Below are 19653 nucleotides of genomic sequence, written 5' to 3' on the forward strand. Positions count from 1 at the left end.
CAGAGCAGGTGCTGGGATATTTGAGCAGGGGTGCGCGCGTGTTGATACCTCCAGGAAGGCCTAATGAGGCTGTTTTGGGGGCGGCCAGACAAAAAGCTGAAACCTAATCAACTGCCACTTCATGGCCACTGCTGGGCAATCACAGGAACAGCAAGCAAACAAGAAAAAAACGAGTGCCGCCTCCTTCCTTCCAGGCTACCTCTAGAGCCCACTGGTCAGGGAGCAACTGATCAGGCAGAAGTGCAATGCAAAGCAGAGAAAAAAGGGCTGCTGAGGAGGTGAGAGGTAACGGCCTAATCCAATCATCACTGTGCCTCGATCCAGAAAATGGAGAAAAAACCAGGACACATTCATTCACAGAGTGGTGAACATCAAGTTTGCTATAATGTAGCAAACATTTATAATCGTGTATGCCACGATTATAATCATATCATATAGAAATTCAAAGTTATATATATTATTTTCAATTTTTAATTTCTACAATTTTTTATTTTTTATTTTATTAAATTTATTGGGGTGACACTGGTTAATAAAATTATATAGGTTTCAAATGTACAGTTCTATAATACATCTTCTGTACGTTGCCTTGTGTGTTCGCCACCCAGAGTCAGTTCTCCTTCCATCACCATATATTTGACCCCCTTTACTCTCTTCTACCACCCCTTTACCCCCTTATCCTCTGGTCACCACTAAACTATTGTCTGTGTCTATGAGTTTTTGTTTGTTTGTTTTGTTCAAGTGTTGCTTTCAGTTTTATATCCCACATATGAGTGAAATCATATGGTTCTCAACTTTTTCCATCTGACTTATTTTGTTTAGCATAATAATCTCAAGATTCATCCATTGTCACAAATGGCAGCATTTCATCTTTCCTGATGGCTGAGTAATATTCCATTGTGTATAAGTACCACATCTTCTTTATCCAACCATCTATGGAAGGACACTTCAGTTACTTCCATAATTTCTACAATTTTATTAATTAGAATTTACCCAAAAAATGCACTTCACTGGTTGATATTAATGCAATACAGGAGTACATATAAGCATTAGTCTACACCCTAAGGAATCTGATGCTAAAAAGCAGACACAGTAAAGAGCAAGGAACCAGGAGATCTGCCCCCCACAGAAGGCTCTGCCTCCAACAAGCAAATCGACACACCACATCCGGCCTGCATTTCTTCCATTAAATGAGGGAGTCAGATAACAATTATTACTAAGGTTCTTCTCAGTACTTAAAATTTTAATAATTATAAAACCTCTTTGTAGTTTAATTTCAAATTTGAAAGCAATTTCTAAAAGCCCTTTAAATTAAGGTTTACCATAGTAGAGAAGCTTGGTTGAACCACACATAATATCGACTAATACATAACGCCTACACTATATGTTTACTCTTCTCAAAACATGGACAATTTAAAACAGAATAAAACTTTAGAACACAGAGCACAGTTTAAGCATGGGGTATTTCCAGAGGAGCTTACACAAATGTAAAGAACTGCACACAGGGCTGCCACATGGCAATGTAGCGCATGGGGTGGTTCCCACGGAGCTGCACAGGGCAGGTCCGTGTGGCCATTCTATACACAGAGGCCCCGAAGGCGCAGCCACTGAAATGCACAGCTCACCTGGGCACGATGAAGATACAGGTGAGAAGTATTCATCATTCACACACCGACCCAAATACACAGCAGCAGCCATCCGGACAGACGACTCTCAGGGTTATAAAGTGCAGGTTCAGCCACCATTAGGCATACCTTGGCTAAAACTGCCAACACCAGACCCAAGCAGTACCAAATATGACAGCCATTCCTGTGCCGCGAGAATGCAGGCAGGTGAGTCACTCAACAAATGTGTGCTCAGCTGTTTCCAGAGTGGAAAATTATTTTAAAACAGGATACAGAAATATTGTGTTCTTTTATAATATTTTAAACCATCTTGTTGTTGTTGTATCCCAATTTGCCCTTCATGTCCGATGCTAGCACTTAACAACTGAATCTGCTGATCTAAAGAACTAATTTAAATAAGTTACAACTTTAAAAAATTGAATTGATCATGGGCATTCTCCCACACATTAAATGACCTACCAAAAGCTGCTTTTTACATGTGGCAGAAGGGCTAGGATTATGATTAATTGGACTGGTGGAAATAATATGAGGATTCAGTGTAACAAAGACGTTTTCACCTTTTTACATAACATAGCTCTTCTAGACATACTGAGAATCGCGAGTGAAAACTTTTTAATTGAAGCTATAATCACTCTACCTGAGAAACAAGGAGGGAAAAGATACATTTCACGTACCCAACATGCTGACAAAGCTAATTTGTATGTAACTAAGAAAGGAACAGCTCATTACGAAATAAAACCTACTTTCAAATATCCTACAACAAATAAAGAAGTTGGGACTTTCATCCAGTGCAAATGTAGTGACTTTTTTATTGAACAGGACTGATGAAGGTCCTGGTTTTTCCCCCAAACTGCTAGCATTTGATGGAAGGAAAATGAGTTGCTAACCACCACTCAGGGCCCTGAAGGAATTAAGTCAGAGCAGAGAAACAGGGGGAACCTGTCTTCTTGGAGGTAGAACAGGAAGTAACAGCTATTAAGCCTAATCTTTGCAGGGAGTAAACGGGGGTGGAGGTAGGCAGACAATAGACGTGATCTATTTATTTATTCATCTGCAGCCAAACTGGGCCTGGATTACGACCTAGGCCTTCTTCCACATTTAGTGACACAGAACCACAGAGACGAGAGCGCTTATCACAGCGTGGACAAACAGCTCAACCAATGGTGAGACTCTCCTGACGGTGAAATGTGACAACATAGACAAGAGGCTATGACCTTCAGAATGGAAGGTGGAGTATTTTACACAGTCAGTGTTGCATGGAGGTTCCTTACCACGGAGCAGGGCAGTCAAAGGAAGAGGCATGCTTGCATCCTGAAAGTCCTTGGAAGACCCCACACCCCTGGGGAGAGGGTCAGACTGGCCACTTGACCAGCAGGCATGTCTCAGTGCCTACAATGCAGGGCACAGTGCTGCCTCTAATACTTGACGGGAGATACGTCTGTCAGGGGAATGATGTTTCTTTGTCTATGCTCACCTTCTTTCTTTCTTTTTTCTTTTAATGGTTTCATGTGTACAAAACACTGCAATAGACATTTACCATTTATACCCCTTACAAAGTGATAACCGCCCTCCCCCAATCTACTACCCTCTGACGTGGCATACAGCCGTTACCTTTCCACTGTCTCTATATGCTCACTTTCTTTAAGATGGGCTCAGACAGCTCCTGAGCTGACATCTTGGAATAGCAGAAGTTACCTTTGGCTCCTTTCTCTCTCCATAATCAGTGTTTCTCATTCTCAAAATGCCCCTCTCTTTACTTCCAAACATCTAGGATTGTAGGTAAATGCTGATCTAACACACTGGCACTCTGAAAAGGAGATGAGCTCACTATTTATGACCCACCCCACGTGAGAGGTTCCAGCCATGTCAAACATCGTAAAGAAGTTGTATAATTCTTATATTCCTCCACAGAACATTTTACTTTCCACTTTTTTTTCCCAAAAAGAGTTCTAAAATCTGTTAGTATATTTAGTTATGTCAATGGCTGTACCAATAACGAATGCAATCAAAACCTTTTTCTTAGCCACATTAGTGCTTGCTGCAGCTATCTATCTGGAGGTACATCCCAAGTAAGCCTTCCTGTGCAAAACACTGAATACCTTTTCTAATTCATTTGCACCATGTTTCCGCGAAAATAAGACCTAGCCGGACAATCAGCTCTAATGCATATTTTGGAGCAAAAATTAATATAAGACCCAGTAGTATATTATATTGTATTATATTATATCATATAAGACCTGGTATTATATTATATTATACTTGGTCTTATAGTAAAATAAGACCAGGTCTTATATTAATTTTTGCTCCAAAAGATACTTTAGAGCTGATTGCCCAGCTAGGTCTTATTTTTGGGGAAACACGGTAGTTCTTTAGCATATTCTGACCTACTCTTCTGCAATGGTGTATACAGATGTGCAGGTAGTGCAGAACTGCTTTATGAATTACATGTGTTTATGTGTAACATGTATGTGTGTGTATATATATTGAATATATATATATATATATATATATATATATATATATAGAGAGAGAGAGAGAGAGAGAGAGAGAGAGAGAGAGAGAGAGAGAGAGAAAATACCCAAAGAGAAAATGAGCACCTCTCAGGAAGGGCATCCTACTACGTAGGGTCAAAATAAGTAAAACCACAATTACCAGGAAAAATATTTTTAATTAAAAAGAAAACTTTCCTGTAAACTTTTCCTGTACTTAATATAACCTATGAAAGTTATTAATAATAAAGATTTCTAGAATGTATTTCTCAAAATAGGTATGCAAATCAAATAAGCTAGACAATAATCATCTAAGAAACAAATTATCATAAATCACACAATTTCTTTATCTGAAAAGCCAGTCCTCAAAAAACCCCAGTTTAAGTATAAAACGTATATTACTGAGGTATTAATGATTTTTTAGAAACCCTAACATGTGCGTTCATACAATATATACTGACTAATTACGTGGCTAATCTAGTAGCAAAAAGCTGCAGCTGACTACAGTTACTACTGATTCCTAATACAATACAAATTAAGCATTTCAATTTCTCCGTGCTCTTTGTCCAAGCTCAAAGTTAATTCAGTATTGCTATTAGACTCTAGGTGGCACTATAGAAATGACTCAACAAAATAAATTCAATACTAGATACACACTTAGATTTGTTTTCACTTCCTGCAGTCCACTGAAGGCTTCCTCACTTGTCCTACTTCTGCTTCTGGGTTCACTCACCTTCCCTCGTCCTTAAAGGCAGGAAGAGGGGGAGTATGGCAAGCACACATAACATGGGATTGATGATTCCAAAAACTAAATGCAAGTTTGAATCAGACCTTGTTTGGATCTAACTTGAAGCCAAACTGGCATACCGAATTCTCCACCTCAAAGAAAGAAAAAAAAAAAAATCTATTCCAGATCTTTCAGAAACATTCTAAACTTAATTATAAATAGCTTAGTCCGTAACATGATCATTGACAGATGGGTTGAGAAACTAGTTTGGAAATCCAAGAAGAAAATCCAAACATGAAAATGAAAAAGATCATCAAAGGCAAACCAGCTGGTAGAAGCAATCTTTCTCTTAAAGTAATGCTGATAGGTCAGAAATGAGTACTCCACTTCTAAACAAAGGACTGCACGTCAAGTGTCATTCCGTACCGTGTTTCCCTGAAAATGAGACCTAACCGGAAAATAAGCCGTGGCATGATTTTTCAGGATGCTCGTAATATAAAATAAGCCCTACCATATTTCCCCAAAAATAAGACTGGGTCTTACATTAATTTTTGCTCCAAAAGACACATTAGAGCTGACTGTCCGGCTCAGTCTTATTTTCGGGGAAACACTGTAGTGTTTCATAAAACACACTTACCAACATGCAAAGCTACCGAGAGGCTGACAGTGAGAAGACTGATGGCGACTTGCTCTGCAATGGCATTTGCTGTGGCTACACCAATAGTGGGGCAAAAACCTGAGGCTACAGTGTTGTCACCATATAATCATTGAGCCATGAGAACATTATGAAAAAAAAAAAGATTTCTGACAGCATTTTTGGCACTGAAAAATGTATAATGATGTAATGATATAGTACTTAGCCAAATTTGAGAAATATTTGCAGTAGATAAATCTAAGCATTAAAGGACTCGTGTATGGGTGGTGTGGCCTGGGACAAACCCAAGGTAGTTATCTTTCCAGTCCAGTCCAATGTGATGAGCTCAAAGACTGACAACCCAACGCCCAGCTTAGGTGGACTTTGTCTTGGTAAATAAAACAAAACGTGAATATTAGCTGCTGTGGCTAATGTTGAAAGCAATGTATCATGAGCTGTACTCTCATTTGTGGGGCCTGAGAGAGAAAATATCTGCTGCGTAATATTCTCATTCATATAAGAGAGTGAGGAGCAAAGATTTTCTGAAAACCAAGGAAAGGAGTTGCAGTACATCAATGTTGTCCCATCTCTCCTTCGTCCTTTTAATTTCCTGACGGAATTAGCAATGGATACAGATTTTCCCCAGGTGGTCTAAGATGGTTAAGGTGGAAAGATGCATTTAAGAGTAATTGCTATTTTATCATAGATCAAACTAACGAAACAGCTGAGCAACAAATAAGTGTTTAAGACCTAACCTACCACAATGAAGCTCCAGGCCAGTGCCCAGATAAATTGCAGCTCATATACATTTCTTGGCCATATCAAAAACTTGTTTCTACCAGCATGGAAATAGCTTCCTACAGAGAACTCTTCCCTCTTCATTACAGTATTGTCTCTACTGGTATTTTATAGATGCTCTCTACCTGATATAACCTGCTCAGAATAACTGCTTCATGGTCACCATGGAGTCTTGTATCTCCCATGGAAGATTTGCACTAGAGAGTAGCTATCACAGTTCATACCCATTTGAGTAGCTTCAAGAGAATTCAAAGTCCTAGAAAAGCTGAAAGAGAGAGAGAGAAAGAAGAAAAACAAAAAATTCTCTTCCGCCAAATGTGGCTTTACAGCAGTAAATACAACACATGAAAACAGGGAGACAGAAAAAGGGAAGGGAAAAAATATCAGTAACCACTAGTAATGAAACTATGCTTCGTAAGAAAAGCAGGTGATAATTAGCTAGGAACTCATGAAAAAGAATGGGCTCCTTGATAAAATTCCCATTTCCCCGTATTTTGATGATTTCAGTGTTGTATCAACACCAAAACATGGTTTTTAAAAATATTTTACCTAAGGTATCTGACTCCTCAAATGGTCTTTAATATAGATACAAAAACATATTCCCAAGTTATTTATTAAAAATGTGGCTTTCAATCCTAGGACGCAAGTAAAATTCTATTATGAAGCATAAAAATATATACTATTATATTACAAAACTACTTATATATCCTACTCAAAGCTTTACATGAAAAAGCTATCCAAAGTTAGATAGCCAAAAAACGACTATTATTAACAAAGTCATACTTTGTATCAGAGGGGCTAAGAGGTTCTTCATTAGTAACGAGGATAAGTACTTCAGTCTTGACTCTGAAACTGTGGCCCACAGGATGGCAGCATGCCTGTGCTGGTGCTGCTGACACAGACCACCTCCGGCATGGGGATGTAAGGAACAGTGAGTGCCTCGCCTCCTGGTCACACCTACACAGCTGTAGCTGCTCCTTCACCTGCCTCAGAAAATGATGGACACCTTCCGGAAGACTAAAACATACACATCATCCAACATGAGCACCGGCTCACCAAGCCTGCAGTCATTCCCGGGTCCCTGAGCCATACGCTTCGAATTTCTTCCTCAGGTTCAGCACATGAAATATTCTCAAGTACCATTAAGTTCTACTCTCACATCTGCCACGAAATAGTTCTATTATCTTCTGTAAGTCCATTGACGTCTCCAGAGCTCAGTTTCTTCACCTGGCAATGTTCAGTGGTTTAGGCCAGACTCTTGGGGACTTTTGGGGGAGGGACCCAACTGGCCCCCATTAGTGGAGATTCTGATTCAGCAAGTCCTGAGTGTACGTGGGACGGGCAGATGGGATGCATGTTTTAGAGTACCTACAAACGTCTGGTTGAACCCAAGGTTGAGAATTCCTAGATTAAACGATATCTAAACTCAAATCAAGCTATAAAAAATTTTAATACAACCCAACAATATTTGATCCATACGGAATTGTTTGTTATTTGTTTACGCTTTCAACTTTGTTTTTAAGATACAGCCCAACACAGGGAAGGGCTGAGATCATTAGCAACCTAACATTTTGTGTAACCAGACCGTACAAAAGAATTCACTTCTGTCTCCTCATTTTTCAACTGGTTACTTAAACAATATGTGGGCAGCCATTAAGGTTTACAAAATTGAGACGAGAATGAATCTAATCATCGGAAAGTCATATGAAAGGCATCTGGCTAGATGAATGTAGGGCACCTGTCAATGGCCGTGCTTTCAGAAGTTACTGACACTTCAGTAAGAATTACAATCTTCAAATCAAAAGAAACCAGTGTTTAAGCTGCATCACATACCGTGTTGCCCCGAACGTAAGACCTAGCAGGACCATCAGCTCTAATGCGTTTTTTGTAGCAAAAATTAATATAAGACCCAGTCTATATTATATTATATTAAATATTATATTATATTAACTATATTATATTATACTATATTGTATTATACCCAGTCTTATAGTAAAATAAGACCGGGTCTCATATTAATTTTTGCTCCAAAAGACGCCTTAGAGCTGATGATCCGGCTAGGTCTTATTTTTAGGGGAACATGGTATAGCGTAAGACGGCTGCTATTGGGGTTGCCTATATATATTATTTCTATAACGAAGTCATGGTTCCAATGAAAGGGGAAGATGATAAAGTAAAGGTTACTACTGTTTGCTTTTCAGAAGTAGTTTTGAGTCAGAGAACTCCCATGTATAGGGAGATATTCAAATTATATTAAAAATACCAATTCCAATAAGGAAAAATAAGTACAAAGTGATACACACAAGTCAAACTTTGAAGAGGACAAATGTAAAACCTACTTTCTCAAGTAATGTATTTGTCTCTTCCACAATGTTCAAACAATTTAAAAATTGTTTTAAAGTTGTCTAGTGCTTGATATTTAAAATATAGTGGTGGTAAAAAAAATTATTTTACCATACGCATCATAGCAAACTCCATGTGAAAATTAAATTCAAGAAAAATGGAAACACTAAGGGACTATGGTTACCATATAAAGCTGCAAAATAAATTCAAACATCAGGGTTAGTAGAAACTGAAAGGGCAAGAGGCTTGCCAAAATATGATTATATGTATTTCCCAATCCAATAAAATTGATTCTTTTAAGCGCTAATGTCAATCGTTCCAACCATTATAAAGATCAGCATTAACTGCACCAGCTGTAACTACTGTAAGAATTCAGAAGTAGTATTCCTAAGGGGAAAGAGAAGTAGGCCATGAATTTCAAAACAACAAAAAACAAAAAAATATATGTTTTATAGTTTTAAAGATACAGCTCTAAATCGGTATATCAGTGAAAACTTCCTGGATTTAGTTACATATGGCTTTTATTCAAAAGTTAACCTCTCTCTCTTTCATCACTAGCACTATTATTTATGCATATTTTTCATCTTTCTCACCCACCCTTATGATCAAGTACAAAATTGAAGACTTTTGAAGCACAAATTAACATAAATTACACTGTACTTAGTTCACAACCCAAAAAGGAAAACAAAAAATTTACCACCAGCTGAGCACCAGTCAATGCGGCTGGCACGCATTGTCATCGTTTTTAACCTTACACAACTCATCCCTGGGACCTCATATGACCAACAGTGCACGATATACATTGTTCCTACATGATCAACTGCATAGTATCCACTTTGTTTTAAACACTCCCTTGTAGAAGAACTGATGCCTTTGAAAAAATATATACATTAATCCTCTATGTGATCTAAGGTTTCATTCAAAATGAGCAATGTTTCATACTGTTTACTCTCTGAGCTTTGGTAGCCAGAGCCTATCTTAGTTTTGTGACATGGTGAGATTGCTATCTGGAGTAAGAGATGGAGAACAGAATAAAGGTGAAGACGTGGCCATGCTTGATTCTTTCTAAAGAACTGTGTTCAGTCTTTTTTTGAATAGTTCTGGAATGATAAATTCCATCACAGGAATTTATCACCTGCATGCACTTCACTCCCCTTTATTATTTAGCTATTAAATGCTCTGGATTAATCTATTATTAAATCCAAAATAATCTCAGCCTAGTTTAAATTTGACTGTGATTTCAGGTGAAATGATTTAATAAATGGCAGTGGAGAACTGAGGAGGGCAATGGACGCCAAGTGCCTGGCACATTTCTCTGAAAACGATTAAGGACAGCTTGCTTCAATCCAAATCAGAAATCTCTCTGTCTGAGCATAGCATGGTTTTGGAAGAAAATTTTTTTGCACTAGGATAATTTGAGAGTAGCAAATTCTTTTTTTTTTTAAACTAATAGTCTGAATACTACAATACGCACATTTTTACCTAATTACATAGGGTAAAGCTAAACTTAATATTTAAAAAATGATATACTACTCCTGAAAATATAAATTGTATTTAAGTTCAGGAACTTCTTATTGAGGTTGTGAAAAAAGCAAGAATTATTATTTCTGCAACACAAGAAATCAAATTCAATAATATTTTAATATCTACACAACAAAGCAATGTCACAAAACTTACCAAAGACACACGTCTCCTTTATATCTGGGTGACATAATAGCCCACCCTGTCGCTTCTGCTGTGATTAGGAACCTATTCTGGCAACAAAGAAAATAAAACACTCCTCCAAGTTATCCAAATATGCACATTCTACTTTCTATTTAGAATTTAAGTCATTCTTTATTGGAAGGAAGGAAGGAAGGAAGGAAGGAAGGAAGGAAGGAAGGAAGGAAGGAAGGAAGGAAGGAAGGAAAGAAAAGGAACCTGGATTATACCCACTTTATAAAACAGGAGGGAGGGAGGGAAGGAGGGAGGGAGGGAGGGAGGGAGGGAGGGAGGGAGGGAGGGAGGGAGGGAGGTAGGAAAGGAAAGGAAAGGAAAGGAAAGGAAAGGAAAGGAAAGGAAAGGAAAGGAAAGGAAAGGAAAGGAAAGGAACCTGGATTAAAACCACTTTATAAAACAGGAGATGTGTTCTATATTCCTAAGTTGTCACTTACTCTGAAGTAGTTTCCTAACACAGCACTTAACAAGAACATGTGTTTTAGTGTTTTATGACAAACAGTGATGCACTTCAAATTATCCTGGATATATCTGCACTTTCTCATTGACAAGAAGTGGCAGTGTCTACAGTAGAGAGAATGACTGGTATAAAAATGCAAATTGGTGTACACAGAGCTAAACTTCAATTAACTGTAATTCTTCATGTAGCTCTTAATACGAAAAATTATAAGACAAAACACCTTAGTATGTTATCTTCATATACACATACACACACACACACACACACACACACACACACACACACACACACACACACACACACACACCCCCCCCCCACATCCAAGATACCCTGTTTCCCCGAAAATAAGACCTAGCCGGACAATCAGCTCTAATGCGTCTTTTGGAGCAAAAATTAATATAAGACCGGGTCTTATATTAAGACCCGATCTTAACATTATAGTAAAATAAGACCCGGTCTTATATTAATTTTTGCTCCAAAAGACGCATTAGAGCTGATTGTCCGGCTAGGTCTTATTTTCGGGGAAACACAGTAGATACACCAGTCTCTAGACTTTAAATACAAAATCCACCCAATTTACTTTGCTTCTTACCTGAGGAAAACTATCAAGGATGTTCAAAATAATTACCTTTAGGCCCTAAAAGATCAAGGCAGTATTACTTTGAGTTCTGTGTGTTCTACTTACAAGGGAAGGCTTTTTTAACAGATAAATTGTAAACTGTGTATCTAACTTAAAGCTCTTAAGGTTTCTTTTAGTTTAACTTAAAAAATCATCTAACTGAGTTAGCGTCATTGTTTTCCACCGGTAAGCAACCTTGTCAGAACGTGTCATTCTGCTGACTTCCACACACGCGGTGATTTTCTATACTATAATCAAGATGAAGACGTCAGCATACAGATATGGATATATAGATAAATAATCACAGCGTTGGTGTTGAAGTAAATGACTGAAATCCACACACTGGATCGTGCACACATTCTGATGCATGAATTTCAACACTTGACTTTAAAAACCATGTTGCATTTTTGCTGAGGCAAATTTTTGATCATACAAGCTTTAAATTGAATCCCTCGCCCTAGCCCCAGCAAACTGTCCAATATATGATATTTCAGCTTCATTTCGGTTTGTTTTCTTCCATTTAATACATGATCTCAATTCTCTTCACAACTCTCAGAGGTTATCATTATACTTCCTCTATAATCTCCCTACCCCCACCCAAAGAGTATACAAAACAAAAATTTTGAAACTTGTACTGTCTATGGAAACCTTTCCTCAAGCAAAGAGATGCACAAAACTGAACTTATATGGCTGCTCAAATGTTACACGCTGCCTTCTAGCAGAGAAACAATGCTCCAAAGAGGGGCTGCATCTTGCTCAGAAAACCAAAAGTGCCTTGCTCTTTCATCAGTATACCACACTGCCACAGACAGGAACAGTCTGTGCAGGAAGGAGGTCTAATTGAGCCAGTGTCCCAGGGCACCCTCCAAAGGACCACCTCTCACCTTTCAGATAAAAAAAAAAAAATCGTATCATTGTATTCGACAGCTCAGAAATCAATCCTTTAAAACATGTTTACAAGAACAGCACACAGTAATCAGCAATTAGAAGTAGGTTAGGGCAGGCAGTTAGAAATGCTCAGCACAATTTAATTAAACATATTGAATATGGGCAGAGAGCTCTAGGTGAACACCCTACTTCTAGAAACAATGCCATGAAATCTTTAATGACAACACACTCATTTAAATTCTCAAGAATCAAATGCCAACACATAGGGCCCGCTCCTCAAGTGCAAGCAGAGTTTTCAGCTTGATGCTGCTTCAAGTGGATAGAGAAAAACAATTACCAATTAAAGCAGCATCTTTAATTTCTGCATTTATTTCTGGTATTATTTTCTGTATATTCTACATAGAAGATTCAATTTCTTAAAAACAGGTTTTTACGCTATGCCCTTAACTCAAATTACATTGATCTGAACATAAACACTCACACTGAAATAAATCGAGATTGTTGAGAATTCTTAAACAACAAACATCTATTATGGATATGATTTCTGCTAGAGAAAATATATTAGAGATTTGGAATTTCTCAGACTTGAGCTCTTTCTGCTATGACAACATTCTCCACGATAACAAAGAAAAGAAGGGAAGAAGATGAAACTAAAACTATCAAAGATTTAGCAGATATGTAAGGACAAAAATAAGTGTAAAATTGAAGACACGGATTACTTTTCAAGGTCCACTTCTAGAACCCATTGAGAGATGTTCCAAAACACATATCATTCATAAACTAGCCAGATAAATACCACATATTTGAGCTGGATTTGAATTATAACAAGGAAATAAGAGTTCTGAGGTATTTTTCTGTAATGTTGAAAGCACAATTCTTCACCCAGTAGGAACATGGATCTCAAGAGTAATTCTTTCTTTTTTTTTTATTTCATTCCCCCCCCCCCATGAGTAATTCTTAGTGAAAGTCAAAAGTAACCATTCTACCAAAAGACCACTGGTGGGGTGGGGGTGGGGTGGGGGGTGTATAAACAACCCATGGCACTTGTCCAAAAATAGATTATAAAGGAAAAAAGATCAAATTTTGTGTGTGATGTTAGTTTTACTTTATACCTACTGTTGTTTGATAACTGAAAAAGAGCTCCAAAAATATTAACGTTAAGAAAAGGAATCTTTTAATTTCTAACAGACAATACTATTAAAAGACATGCTATACATTATTTGAACAGCCTAAAATTACATATTCAGCACATAAACAGCGAAACAAAACATCAAGAAAGCACACAACCATTTATATTTCCATTCTGTAGCTCCAATGTATTCGTTTGTTTGCTTGGTAAAATAAGTCTAATTCCAGAGTCCCATGGAACAATAAACCTATGAAATTATATAAATACTAATTAGCTTTTATTCTAATATTTCGTTTATGCATAAAAGTCAAGTAACGCTTTCAGTGGGGTATTTGGGTAACATGAGGGTCCTGATTAAAACATTTCAGTAGAAGATTTCATATAAGTAATCAGAATCTGCTAATAACATTATGACTGCTTGTGCTGTGACACAGTAATTTAAACCCATGTAATAAATGAATCAACATACACAAAAATAAACAATAAACATCCACAAATAGACTAATGGCACAGAAAATATCAATATGTTTATGAAGCTATAAAAGAATATTCAAATTAATCAAGAAAATTATCCACAGAGCATTAAGGAATAAACACAAAGAAGGTATTACTTTTCACTCCAAAGGAAATTTAAAGGGATGAGAAATTTCTGCACCAACCTGCTTTTTGCTGATTTCTGAAGTAGCTCTTTTAAGGTTCAATGACCTTGAATATCTCAGCGCCTTCACTGAATCTTTCCGAGAGGAACCAGACAGAGAGTAAAACTTCTTCGCAGGTTTCCTCTTCAATCTGTCTGCCATCTCAATCCATTAGAAGGGCAAAATCCACAGTGACTTGATTCCCAAACTAACTACAGAATAAAATGATCCCAAATATAAAGCCCTCAAACCCTGATATATGTACGACCTGTGTTTGCTTAGTCCTCTAGGAAGGGTAATAAATTGAACACCGGTGGGAAATACTGGACAGAACCCATTCCGTATCAGTAACCCTCAGTGGACACAGGATTTTGCATCTGACAGCTTTGATCCACGCTCACCAGGGAGACCAGGGCAGGGCTCAACCACACCAAATAAAAACAACCTTCACCAGTTCAACAGGCCAGAGGTAGTTCCTCAGGAGTAAAATAGGGTGTAACAACACACCTGCACTTAGCAGGGTGTGAGTGAACGCACCAGGTTCAAAGAAATCTCTTTAACTCATTCCTTGCCAAAACAGACAGAGGTGACAGGATAGAATCAAATCACAACTCCTACTTCAAAACAGGAGCCCTCTTCGCAGGACCATTTTTTAAGCTCCGTGAACATGTTCTGTTTCCAGTGAATGAGAAATGCAATGATCAAATGTTCAAGTAAGTACTTTTTACTCATAAAAATACAGGACAAAATGTTCATAAGAAAATGAATTAGGAGTCTAATGAATTTCTCACTAGGAATGAGAAATGCAGTGATCAAACGCTCAAATAGGCACTTTTCACTCATAAAAATACAGGACAAAATTCACAAGAAAATGAGTTAGGAGTCTGGACCGCCTTTCTGTCCCACAAAGGAGTGGTAGGGAGTTTTTCCTGTCCCTTTAAAAGGCAGCACGAGTGTCTCCCGTTCACTTTATCTCAGGTCCAACTGAACTGAGGCTGAGTGTGAAGAGAGATCATGAAAGTAAGACACAGGAGAAAATGGAGAACGAGGCTTCTAGTGAGTATTGAGTATTATGAATATTCACAACACAATTAACACTCATGATACTTTCAACACTAGAGCCCCACAAAACTCAATGCTTTAGAACATACATAAGCATAACCTGAGGACTCAAAGGTAGTACATTCAAGGTAGTATTTTTTAATTTAGCTAATGATCTTAAGAGCTTACTATTTTTTTAACAAGAGACATACCATTATTATTTTTAAAACACCCACACACCAATCATTAAGGAAACTACAAAACTGAAGAAAATACATAACCAAACATTAGCCTACACCAGAACATCTAGCTGATAAATAATACAAACGGGAAGTTTAAGGGCAAAAATATTGAACAAAGAATTACATATCCCAGCGCTGCTGAAAGTTATTACCCTGTCTCCAGTGAAGTACAGAAATAGTATGCTTTTGGAAATAGAGATTGCTTTTGGCAATCTGACAGAATAATTCTGTCGGTTGACTTTATAGATGAAATAAAAGCAAGCAAAACACAAGCCAATTTTTCCTTGTAATTAATTTGTCTTGTGTTTCACAAAAGTATTGGTCTGCTCCAGATTGGAAATAGAAAACAAGGGTAGTCCTTCAGCAAGGTAGCTGCTGACCTAACTGAAGGCAGAGCATCCTCACATCTGACTGCCTCTCTGGGAGAGAGGGAAGGTCAGCACTGGCATGAGGGACGAGGAAGCATTTCTGGCCGGGAAGCTGACCTGGACATGCTCACGTATCCAGCTTGAATATTCCCACCCATATGAGGAGTATTGCTTGCTTTAAAAGTACGTGGAATTACTTTAATTTATTCTTAAAAAAAAAAAAATGACAGACAGCCAAATTATAGAACATAGCACAATACGGTGTGGCTGAAAACTACAGATGGTGCCCAAAAAATGTGTACACATTTTAAGAAAGGAAAAACCTGTCTTAAAATTGTAATACTCAATTACTCAATATATACCAGGAACAAAAGATGAATACAAGTCACGTGTATATACATTATTTTGGCACCCCAGTATTGTGTTAGCATTTTCATCTTCCTATTTTACAAGGGCTCCCTAAAGGTAAGCATTCCATATTCACGTCAGTATCTCAAGTTCTGCCTGGAATGGAATAGATGCTTAATAAGCACGTGGGCCACAAAAAATCATGCTGTTACAAAAATGATGCTGCAACTTCACCTCAGTCTCAAGTTCCTAAAACTGCGAAGTCTCTACTGACACTACCCATTATTGTTAACAACAAAATGCCTGAGAGCAAACAGTCACCACTTGACTATCACCCTAGAAAGAAGTATCATTTATCAATGTTTCCGTAAGAAAATAAGTCAAGCAATACACTATACATTCCAAGGCAAGGAATATCAGAATTCTGAAATACAGTGTACAGATTCTACAATTCCCTCATTCCAAGTGAATTTCCAATTTTACACCATGTGACTTTATCATATTAAATATGGTCTTTCCTAGGTGGCAATCAACTGCTTGCCATCTAACATCAGACTCGTCTACCATAACACTCATTCATTTCTAGGGGCTTTCTAAGTGTGGTTTTCGGTACATATTTTAGAAATAATACTACCACTGCCTCATGTCTGAGGAGTAATATTCCTGCATTGTCTCTTTTTAGTCTTTTAAATTCAGTTTTTCTCAAAAATCTAAATTTTATGTTATTCTCATTCAAATGTCTTGACACAGGAGTTCCTTTTCCACATTTCATACTAATTTCCTATTTAAAATTTGTTGGTATTTTCCATCAGTCAAGGCTAATATTGAGTCAAGGGTGTGCACCATCCGAGGAAGTGACAAAGATTATTAGGTTAGGATGATTGCAAATCTTTGCCATGTAGAAACACTATGTGTCACATGTCTTTAAATACCATCTATTCTATATAATGTGATTTCCAAATTCCCATCTCCAACTCTGATCTTTCCCTTGACCTTCAGACTTCCATGTCCAATGACCTAATTGACATCTCTTCATGGATATCTCAAAGGCATTTCGAAATCAGTTAAATGTTCCAATAGGAAAGAGACTGACTGTCCCCAATCCTGTACCCTTACTCCATTCCTCAAGTTTTCTATTTAAATGAACCTCCCACGGTAAACAGAACCTCCCTGTCCCCTTTGGTAATAAATGGAGCCTCCATATCCCCACCCAATTTGCTCCAGTTAAAACGCCAAAAGTCACCCTCTGCCTTCATTCCTCACAGCCTGAACTCTTGGAAATTCTAACTATAAAACATATCTCAACTCCACTCGTATTTCCCCAAGTCTACTTTAGGCTCAGCCACCATCATCTCTTCACTGGACAGCAGCCTTCTCACTGGTCTTTCTCCCCTTCTTGCTCATCTACAATGCACTCTTCCCAAAGCAATCTTCTAAAAGTATACATCTAATTATATCACTCCACAGTCTGACAGTTCAGTGGCTTTTTGTTGTATTTATCAAATCTCGAAATTGCTTGGTGTAGCCTTTAGTAACACCCCGACATCTTCCTTGGCAACTCACCTATTTCCCCTCTCCCAGTTGCTCACTGCATATCAGCAGTAATAATTCCCTGTGGCTCCATGAACACCTCAACCTTTTTCTATTACAGGTTGCTGTATGAGCTGCTCCCTCTGCCTAGAGTCCTCTGACCCCAGATGTTCCAAGATTGGGCTCCTTCTTATCCACTGAAGTCCAAACCACCTGTCTCCTGCTCAGAGATGTCCTTTTCAACCAGCTGAAAGCACCACCCCTTACCCAGCCACCTATTCTCTAGCACATCCCAGACTTACTTCCTTCATAGTCTATTTTTCTCACTGCAAAGAATGCACTGGGATATTAGAGAACGCCTTCCACCCCCACACATCCTCAGTACCTCCAGCTATTTCTCAAACACATTAGGAAATGAAAAGCATTTGTTGAATGAATATCAGAAGAATGAACTGAATGAAGGGATCAGTGAATCCATAAGATCTGCTTAACCTTTCCTCAAAAAAGTGCTATAATTTTAGTTTGATATATACGAACAAGGGGCATCAATAAATGTGAATTGTGGTCAAATTATACATGACACTAAGCTTTTGACATTTTAATAGTCATATAAGACAACAGAGTAATCTGACAAAATGAAAGTTCAAATCCACATATTTTAATAGACAAACTAGTTTCTTTCTCCAACTCCAACCAATAAATGTTTGTTATTTAGTGCCAGGCAGTAGCCCAAAGGAGTAAAAAAGACCTGTAAGTCTGGAAACATATTGGGTTCTCCTTCGTTTTAAAAAATGGGGACACTACCACCTAATGTTACAGGGTTGATACAAAGGTGTGACCATATGCAGCAGCATACAAGGTTGAATAAAAATTTAGTTACTATATTTGTAGGTTATTATGGAATTACAGGAAGATCAAAAGGTACAGAATCTGTTTCTTTTCCTATAAAATCCAGGAGAAAAAAAATGCTACTTTTTACATGATTTCTATCCTCTATAAATAAATGTGTGAATGAGTAAATATCATGATCTTATTTATCATTTACAATTAGTTCTTCAATATTTTTCAAAAAATATTAATGAAGAAGAAACAGTCATCTACCCTCCTCTTTTTGTTTCTTTTTTCTTTGCACAATGATAATGCTTTATAACATACATGAAAAGTTGGATTTTACATGTTTCACTCAAGAGATGAGACAAAGGAAGACTTGAGCGTAAGATTTTTAAAGATGCAATTTATTATAAAGCAGCTTTGGTAGCATTTATTCTGAGCACTTGTTTTGAAATGTGTTGTTTTTCTAGAGAATTATCACTGTTGACCAGGTAATATTTTAAAACTGTAAAACAAGGCCTACCCTTTCCCCCCAGATTTATTGAAATACAATCGATATGTAACACTGTTAAGTTTAAGATGTACTTTGTGTTGATTTGACACACTGATACATTCAAAAATGAGTACAACCATAGCAATTACCATTTCTTTTTTGTGTTGAGAACATTTAAGATCTACTCTCTTAGCAACTTTTAAAGATATTATATAATACAATATTATTAACTATAATCACTATGGTGTACGTTAGATCTCTAGAATTTATTCATCTTAAGTTTATATCCTTTGCCCAAAATCTCTCCTTTTCTCCCACTCCACCCCCCAGCCACCATTCTAGTCTCTGTTTCTATTAATTCAATGTTTTTAGATTTCACATGAGATCATACAGTATTTGTCTTTCTCTGACTTATTTCATTTAACATAACGCCCTCAAGGACATTCCATGTTGTCACAAATAGCAAGATGTCCTTTTTCAAGGCTGAATAGTATTCCATTTTACACACACACACACACCCCACAACTTCTTTATCTATTCATCCATTGATGGACACATAGGTTGTTTCCATGTGTTGGCCACTGTGAATAATGCTGCAATAAACATAGCAATGCAGCTTTCTCTTTGAGATAGTGATTTCATTCCCTTTAGATATATACCCAGAAGTGGGATTGATGGGTCATATAGTAGTTCCATTTTTTTTGTTGTTGTTGAAGAATCGCCATACTGTTTCCTAT

General features: G+C 37.5%; 1 protein-coding gene across 14 annotated transcripts in view; it reads right to left on the reverse strand.

The window, feature by feature from the left end:
• PARD3 (par-3 family cell polarity regulator) overlaps positions 1 to 19653 on the reverse strand; it is a 609985-nt gene that overhangs the window by 479972 nt on the left and 110360 nt on the right. The window contains exon 1 of one of the 14 annotated variants that reach the window (XM_033105848.1): positions 14085 to 14366. The exons of the other annotated variants lie outside the window; for them this stretch is intronic. Within the exon in view, the coding sequence (XP_032961739.1) occupies positions 14085 to 14225 (141 nt within the window). The 5' untranslated portion in view covers positions 14226 to 14366. Of the gene's footprint in view, positions 1 to 14084; positions 14367 to 19653 lie in introns of those variants that run through there. 14 annotated transcript variants of the gene reach the window in all.

This window comes from Rhinolophus ferrumequinum, chromosome 5 (genome assembly GCF_004115265.2).
Source record: "Rhinolophus ferrumequinum isolate MPI-CBG mRhiFer1 chromosome 5, mRhiFer1_v1.p, whole genome shotgun sequence".
Lineage (NCBI taxonomy): Eukaryota > Metazoa > Chordata > Mammalia > Chiroptera > Rhinolophidae > Rhinolophus > Rhinolophus ferrumequinum.